Source organism: Mesitornis unicolor, unplaced genomic scaffold (assembly GCF_000695765.1).
Source record: "Mesitornis unicolor isolate BGI_N332 unplaced genomic scaffold, ASM69576v1 scaffold26954, whole genome shotgun sequence".
Taxonomy (NCBI): domain Eukaryota; kingdom Metazoa; phylum Chordata; class Aves; order Mesitornithiformes; family Mesitornithidae; genus Mesitornis; species Mesitornis unicolor.
This window is the reverse complement of record NW_010181216.1, coordinates 4,418-12,557: the sequence shown is the minus strand read 5'-3', so window position 1 is coordinate 12,557 and position 8,140 is coordinate 4,418. Positions and strand designations below refer to the sequence as shown.

At 58.6% G+C, this 8,140-nt stretch overlaps 2 protein-coding genes across 2 annotated transcripts in view; one reads left to right on the top strand and one right to left on the bottom strand.

Annotated features, from left to right (window-relative positions):
- The window catches only part of LOC104539768 (low affinity cationic amino acid transporter 2-like), a 4,966-nt gene extending 2,085 nt beyond the window's left edge, over positions 1 to 2,881 (top strand). The window contains exons 6-11 of the mRNA XM_010183373.1: positions 385 to 521; positions 919 to 1,021; positions 1,146 to 1,288; positions 1,556 to 1,722; positions 2,351 to 2,459; positions 2,727 to 2,881. Of these exons, the coding sequence (XP_010181675.1) occupies positions 385 to 521; positions 919 to 1,021; positions 1,146 to 1,288; positions 1,556 to 1,722; positions 2,351 to 2,459; positions 2,727 to 2,881 (814 nt within the window). The remainder of the gene's footprint in view (positions 1 to 384; positions 522 to 918; positions 1,022 to 1,145; positions 1,289 to 1,555; positions 1,723 to 2,350; positions 2,460 to 2,726) is intronic.
- A 2,332-nt stretch (positions 2,882 to 5,213) lies between these two features.
- CCDC69 (coiled-coil domain containing 69) lies at positions 5,214 to 7,548 on the bottom strand (the record flags this gene model as incomplete). Its single annotated transcript, XM_010183372.1, is given in 8 exon segments — positions 5,214 to 5,382; positions 5,502 to 5,599; positions 5,821 to 5,943; positions 6,057 to 6,158; positions 6,389 to 6,462; positions 6,631 to 6,706; positions 6,958 to 7,121; positions 7,479 to 7,548. Coding segments are annotated over 8 exon segments (876 nt in total), but the record flags the coding sequence as incomplete, so codon positions are not given.
- Between the last annotated feature and the right edge of the window lie 592 nt (positions 7,549 to 8,140).

The window sequence follows — 8,140 nt, the reverse complement described above, 5'->3', positions numbered from 1 at the left end:
GAATCCCCTGCTCAGCCAAAATCCCTCAGCCCTTTCCCACAAACATTGTGGCTCCCCTCCTGATCCAGGAGAGCAATCTTGGCATGCCACTTCTATCCCAAAGAAGGAGGAAGGGGTCAGGTATTTGGTATCATTGTGACCACAGGAACAGGCTGAGGTGTCACAGTGTGTACAGGGCTCCCAGTGACCTGTAGACATCCCTCCCCAATACTGACCCTCGTCTGATGGTGAGGGAGGTGGTGGTCTTGTCAGTGTGGTCCTGAGAAGGTCGTGGGCTCTACAGATGAATGGGACCTCCCTTGGCACCTGAGGAGGTGCAAAGGGCATGGTGGCACTTCCTGGGTTCCTGCCCTCTTCTCATCCATCTCTTCTCTTCTCTTGCAGCCTCCTGGGCTCCATGTTCCCCATGCCACGGATCCTGTATGCAATGGCTCGAGACGGGCTTCTCTTCAAACCACTGGCCAAAGTTAGTCACCGTCAGTGCCCGGTGGTGGCAACACTGGTGTCTGGAGCAGTAGCAGGTGACTGAGCAATTGTGTTACCCCTTAACCTTGAGCAAGGCTTAGTAGATGTCCTCTTTCGGCAGGACAACACAGACTCCTTAGCTTGCCAGTGGCTGTTTGAGCAATGTTTCTCCACCCAGAGAGAGGTTGTCTTGCTATGGGTGAAGACCATTTGGCCTCCATGCTGTCCTGGACACCAGTTCAGCCTCTCTGAGCTGCCAGGCAGGAGGTGACAGGATGCTTTGCACTGGTGATCGAAGCATCACCAGCTCATTGAGGTGCTTGAATCTTGTTGCAGTGGGTGTCAGAGAAACCTGGGATGGGGGTGGAACAGAGGGAGAGCACGGCCAAGATGGGCACAGCAGCAGTGCTGCCAGCTCTACTGGGAGGCTGAAAGGGCTTCTCGTCCCCACAGCTCTCCTGGCCCTCCTCTTTGACCTGAAAGCCCTGGTCGACACAATGTCCATTGGCACGCTGCTGGCCTACTCACTGGTGGCTGGCTGTGTGCTGCTGCTCAGGTGAGACTGCTGGGAACAGGGCTCACCCAACTGCTGATGTTGACCATGCCCAGTACAAGGCACTGGCCTTGGTGCTCTGCAGGTGCACGCTCACATACCTTGACATCCAGTATCTGCTCCTCAGGTATCGACCTGGACCCAGCACTCAGGACACTCCTGCAGGGAAGGTCCCAGCTGTGCAGCTCTGGTGGGACCATCTTGTCCGGCCGCCCCCACATCCCACCCCAGGTTCCTCTGCTGCGGTAGCCTGGGCTCTGGCAGCTGTAGGTATGCTTAGGGGCGATGGATGGGCCTTATGGGGAACTCGTATGAGAGGACCCACAGGGGACATCGTTGCTGTAGCATGGGCTGACAGGTTCCCACTTGCTGGAAACCGCCCAGCCCAGCCTAAAACCATGACACCCACCATGACAAGCCCTGTCCCCTGGTTGTCCCTTGTCCCTCCCACCATAGCAGCCTGGGTGCTGCACTCCAGGAGAGGGCTGGGCTCGGCTGGGGAAGCGCTGCCCTGACACTGCTGTGGTCTCCCCACAGCTGCACTGGCCTGCGCCGTGAGCTGGGTGAGCACCACCGGGCTGCCCTGCCTGCGGGCTGGGAGGGGCTGGTGCATCATTTCTCTGGCTCTGCCTCTCCTGGGGATCCTGGCAGCAGCTCTGCTCATCTGGAGGCAGCCTCAGGGCCGGGAGAGAGCATCCTTCATGGTGAGCACACAGCACAGCCCATGGGTACCATCCCCAGGGAGAAGGACCTAGGGGACAGAGAGGAGGCAAGTGCCGCAGCCCCCTGGGGAAAGGGCTACATTTCATGGGGGGGGAGTTCCTCTGCTTTAGGCCAGGCAGACCTTTGCTGCATCCGCATTGAGCAAAACACTGTTGGAGCCATCAGGCAGCTCATGTGGGTTTTCTGCAGGGACCGTGAGGGCTGCCTGGTTCTTCCCTACCATGTCTTTCCCTCCTGCAACCCCAACCGAGCCCAGCACCTGCTGCATGAATCAGAGCTGCTCTTCAGTAGAAAGATCTTGACACCTTGGTCTTGACACCTTGGCTTGGTTTTGCTAGTGGTTTACTGCCTCCCCCCTCAAATCCTGCAGAACCTCCTGCCCCAGCACAGGACCTGTCAACCAAACTACCCTCCATGAGCATCCCTCTCAAGCACAGGCTGCAGTCCCAGCTCAGGTCTCTGAGCTGGATAGCCAGGCTGGGCTTCCTCTCACCCGTCAGCGACTAGTCAAAGCAGCAGAGAGCCAAATTTGGCTGTGAGACACCTGCCTGCAGGTCAGTGCCTCCAAATGAAGGCATGATCCCATTCCCCTGTTCTTGGTCCCTGCAGGTGCCCTGCCTGCCCTTCCTGCCACTCCTCAGCATCACCATCAACAGCATCCTGATGGCCCGGCTCAGTGTGGCTGCCTGGCTGCGGTACCTGCTCTGGATGGCCACTGGTAAGCCTCGCCGCGCTCAAGATCCCAGAGCTGGCCACAACCTCTTTGGGTGAAGAATCGGTGGTTTGAGAGCCTATGGCATTAATGTAGAGCAGTGGTGGGCTGATGGAGGAGGGATGCTGAGCTTTAATGTCCAAGGGTGCTGAGAGCACCCTGTCCACTGATATGTGGCCCAAAAGAATGGGAAGGTGTGGAGTCTTTGTGGTTGGGAGGGGAGGGAGGACAGAGACACCCTTCCCACATACACTCCATTCTGCTCATTCCCAGGTTTCCTCATCTACTTTGGCTATGGGATCCGGCACAGTGCTGAGAGTGGCCGGCCTGAAGGGGCAGCTCCCTGTGAGCCACCGGGAAGCATGGCCAGGGAGGTGGCCCAGGAGCCCTGTGGGACAGCACAGTGCCTGTCTGTGCTGGGTCAGTAAAGGGAGAGAGGCTGGCCCCTGGGCACCTGGCTCCCTCCACCCTGTGCCTGGGTTCAAAGAGACCCCTTGGGCCAAAGGTCCCATCCTGCGGAGAGGCACAGCTGTGCCAGGAGCCACAGGAGCTGTTTCCTTCTGAGTTTGGTGAACCTCCCTGAGCAACCTGAATCCTCAGAGTGAGCCCCTTCAAAGGAGCTTTTTTTGGAGAGGATAAAGCAGGCAATTGTTTTTGCTGCTGATATTGGGTTATGGTTTGTTTGGTTTGGTTTTGGGGTTTCTTTGCCTTTGAAACCTCTCCCTGCAGCCCCCAACATCCCCTTGCCCACCCTGGCCCATCAGCTGCTCATGGCAGAGTTGAGTGGAGGCTTCTTAGTGCTGCCCTGACTGCCAAGGCACTGCCTGGGCTGGGCTCTTTCCCCCTTACCTCCTTTTCTGGACTCATTTATTCCTCCTCCTCAGTTCCCAGCACTCCTCTTTCCCAGAGCTGGGTACATTCCTCCAGGTCCCATGCAGGATCTGCCTTCTGGGCAGCAGGAGATGGTACCAAGTGCTCAGAGCAAGATGCCAGGCCCCTCCCAGCATCATCTCCCTTTGCCCAGAGATCCTGCCCCCTTCAACCACAGCTGAGCAGGATTTGCTGGGACAGCAACCTGCCCCATTGCCTTTGCTTTGGTGTTACAGCATCTGGGGTGTGTGTTTCCATCCCTGAGGTTGCTGTACAAAGCCAGAGGCTGCCCCACCAGACTTCCCCAGAGCCAGTGGATGCCCTAGGGGGATGCTGCTCAGACAAGAAGCACTACTGTTTCCCACTCTGTGCACCCTGTGGAGGGTCCTGGTGAGAGCTGGAACCCACATCCATGTTGCCTTCCTGTCTGCCTTGTTCAGCCTGATAAAGATTGGCACAAAGGATGGAAGGGGCTTAGCAGGGTTGGGAGCCCATTGACATGAATGAAACAAGGTTTTTTTTTGTGACTGGCAGTAGGGGTCTCCTTTGGGGCTCTCTTGCTTTGTGGTGCCTGCTCCCATCCCTCTCTGTTCTCCCCCTGCCCTGGGTGCAGAGTATGTGGCCCTACTGTGAGAGGCTCTTGTACCAGTCCCAACAACCACTGACATGGGATTCTTGAGGCTACTGCTTCTTAGAGTTGTAATTGTTACAACCAGTAGCACATAGGCCTGGTGCACACACATACACACACACACACCTGCCCCTGGTTAGACAGCCCCAGGGAGGGGACAGGCCAGTGACAGCCCCTGGAGCAGTGACTGTCCCACCACACTTGTGTGCCCAGTGGAAAGTGCTTGTGTGCATCCAGCCCTAAGCACCTGTGCTGGCAGCATCTTCCCTGATGGGTATGTGCTGGCTTGGAGCAGATGGATGTGACCTTCTGGCAGCCACTACTGAAGCCTCTTGTAGCTCCGTGGGAGGATGCTCTACTGCTTCGGGGAAGATGATGGGGCTGGTGGTGGTGCTGATGGGCAGCAGGGAGAAAGAGGGCTTGGCATCTGCATGGCGGGCAGTGGGAGCACAGCTGGGTCACAAGAGCAATCCCTGGGAGCCGTCTGCTGACGATGGAGGAGATGATGGGGAGAGGAAGGCACAAGTGGGAGCCCTGCCTGGCCCCCATCCCCAGGAAACGAGGGAGGTCTTGGGCAGGGGAAGCCCTGCTTGCACTGGAATTGGCAGGATTGGCTGGCATTGGCTTGGAGCAGCCTGAGCAGGAGGCACAGCCCCAAAATGGGACAGGCTGACATAGTCTCTGGCAAGGGCAGTGCTGGAGATGGTAGACAGACCTAGCTGTACCTGTCCTTCCTGCCCTTTGCTTCCATACTGTGAAAGCCACTGTGTCTTGGCCATGCACTTCCCAGGGATGCTCCCCAGGGAGTGAGGCACCTTAACATTTCCATGGCCCCAGTGCCTTCCTCATCCTCCTCGTGCTCATCCTCGTTGTGTTCCAGTGCTTGCCTCGTCTTCCTTGCCTCCGTGCCCCCAGGCAGCACTGATGCTGGTCATGCTGAGAGCCAAGTGCTGGGTTCAGTCCAGCCCAATGCACATCTGCGTGTCCTGGACGACCCCTTTTATCCCCAGAGAGGCCCCCCACAGCCTCCCACCAGAGCAAGGGGTGCAGGGATGGCATACGGGGGTGCCCAAGGACCCCCTGCATGGGCTTGGCAAAGGCAGGCGCAAGTGTCTTGTGAAATGCTCCATCACCCTGGTTGGACAGGGCCACCCCGAGGGCTTGGCCACCCTGAGGGCCTGCCCTGCCAGTGGGGGCTCCCGTGCCAGGAGGAAAGCCCTGACAGTCCCCCCAGCAGTGTGGTGCCAGTCAGCGGTGTGCTACGTGGTGATGAGGGGCACCTCGCCGGCAGCGATGGGGAAGGGGGAGCCGTCCCCCCCGTTGAGCACACGGTACAGCAGCTGCTCCTTCTCACGCCGAGCCTGCTCCCGCAGCTGCGCCTCCTTCTCCAGCGCCCCGCGGGCAGCCAGGAGCTCCTCCGAGAGCTGCCTGCAGGCAAAGCACCCGTGAGACCCCCACGTTTCCCCCACTGGGGATGCCACCTGCTGCTGCTGTCACCCTGCCACCCTGTGCCAGTGAGCCAGTGGGTGTGTAGGGCCAGCACTTACCTTGTCATGACGAGGTGGTTCTGGGTGCGAACCTGCAGGTCCTCATTCTCCTGCTGGAGGGTCTTCACCTTCTCCTCCAGCAGAAGGTTCCTCTCCACCTGGAAGAGGGGCATGAGGGTGAGGAGGGATCCAGAAAGTGCCCCTGACTTCCCCGCTGCCCTATCTAAGGAGAAAGCTGGCTTGATGGGAGCATGGTGGCATTGCACCCACATTCCCTCCCCATGCTGAGGGAGGAACCAGGCTCCATCCAGCTCCACATCAGCTGCAACTTCTGGATGGCATTTGAGTGGGGAGAAGAGATGAAAAGAGAAAAGCCCACCTACAACCCCTGCTTTGAACTCAGCTTCTTATCCAGGCTGTGGATATGTTCGTTCTTCATCTCGATAACAAAGTGCAGGCTCTCCAGCTCCTGCTCCCAGAAGGGACTGGGGCTCCCGTGCTCCTGTGGGGTGCAGGGGATGAGGTAGCTGCAGCAGGGTGGGCATGAGTAACCCTGGAGCAGGTCCCCTCCCTGACACCCTCTGCAGAGGCCACCAGTCCTGTATCTCCCTGTACCTGGATGTGCTTCTTGTAGTCTGTGCTCAGGAGTGACTCCTCCACCCGCTTCATCCTGTCCTGGAAGGACTTCAGCTGGGAATTCAGCTCCTGGATCATCTCCTAGGGCAGATGAGGAAGAAGCAGGACGGGAAGTGTCTGAGATTTCTTCCTGAGCAGGGGCATGGGCTAGGGCGCCCCAATAATCCCAGGGCTGGAAGAGCTTGTGTGGTCCCTAGGGACACCAGGGACTGAGGTGGCCGCTGAGGAGCTCAGGGCACTGTGGCAGAGCCAACAGATGGTCCTTCAGCCCTCCACCTGTACCCTCTCCCCAGTTATTTCTCCACGGGTACCTGTAAGGCCACCTGGGCCTTGTGGTGAGACTCTGCCAGCAGCAGCTTCTCCTGCTCATGTGCTCTCTGGAGCTCTGCAGGGGGGACATGAAATGAATGTCACCAGCATGGGGACACCGGGGCAGTGAGCCCAAGCTTGTGATGCTGTGGAGCAGGGGGGTGACATCGCTACAGCCCCACATGAAGCTGGAGGGGCACCGGCAGTGTGGGGGGAGCGGGCAGTGGGGTGTCACGGCACACACCTTGCAGGACCTCCATGTGCTCCCTCCTCAGGGCATCAAACTGCTCTTCCAGTTCCAGGTCTTTTCCCTTTTCCACCTGGGAAACAAGGATATGACAAACCTCATGTGTCTGCCCCAGCATAAGGGATTCTCCGTTCCTCCTTGTCCCCCCTGTAGTTCATTGCCAGACCTGCACTGCTCTGGGCTTCCTAACTCCTTTCTTCTCCCAAAAATGGGAGAGCCCAGCCCAGCGTGTGCTAGGTCTGTGATCACTGCCTGTGAAGTCCTGGCTGCCCACGCACTCCCTGCGCAGCTGCTGCCCCCAGCAAGACCCCTTTTTCGTCCAACCTGGATGTTAACGTTGTGGGTGATTCTCGTGGTCCCTGCCTGGCTGGCATCTCGCAGCCGCTCCTCCTCCTTCTCCTGGCCTTGGAGGAGTCCCGTGCTCTCCGTCTGTTCCTCTTGCAGTGCTGCTGCCTTCTTACCATCCACAGGCAATACGGTGGCATTGGCTGCAATGCAAATGTGGCTGAAACAGCACCGACCACATCCAGCGTGGTGGCCTGGACCACCTGTCCTCTCCCTGTCACCTCCCCCCATTCTCACTGGTGCAAATTAGCACTAATTGGGATGGCACTGCCAGTCTCAGAGAGCCCCGGGGATGACCTGTCTGCTTGAGAAGATGGGATGCCATCATCTCTGGAATGCCATAGTCTCTGCCTCCCCATAACAGTGCTGTGCAGAGGCTGAAGCCATCATCCCCTTCCTCTGTGGCCCTGGTGCAGGCTGGCTGTCCTGGGGTCTCTCCTACCACTATCTCAATATCACACTAAGAAAGCTCAGTGGGGGAAAACATGTTTTCTTCTCACCATTCTCTGTCTTCAAGGCTGTGAGTTCCTGGGAAACCGGTCCCTGCTGCTGCTGGGCTTTTAGCTGTCCCTGGCAGAGAAAAAGGGGGCTGGAGCAGGGGGGTACAAAATGGGGCAGGTGGCTGCAGGCAGAGGACACCCTGCAGCCAGGCACCTGCGCTGAGCGTGCTTCAGCCCTGCTAAAACACGGGTGCTTGAGCAGCAGCAGTCCCTACCCGACCCCCTGCCAGCCCCCAGCACCCGTGGGTGGGCACACATTGCCTGGCAGGCAGCCCCGAGCTCGTGTCGTGTCCCCATGTCCTGGCTGCTTTGGCACTGGCTGGAAAACCCGGGGGATGCTCACAAACCCTCCAACACGGTGCTGGTGCAAAATAGGCTCCGACAGCAAAACATTTGGTGGGAGAGAGCAGGCAGCACTGTGGCTATGCCACTTTCTTGCCACTGTCCCTGCTGCCGCGGGATGCTTGGGGTCAGCCAGGTCCCTGACACCCTCCAGCTCCACAAACACACACCCCCCAGCCGGTGCTCCACACAGCTGGGCTTTGACACAGCCCATGCTAGAGAAGTGAAAAATAGCCATAAATCAGAGGTGATGCAGACCCCGTGCAGGGCTGGCAGCAGGCAAGGGCTGGCTGCGGCCGCAGTGATGACCTCAGGAGCGC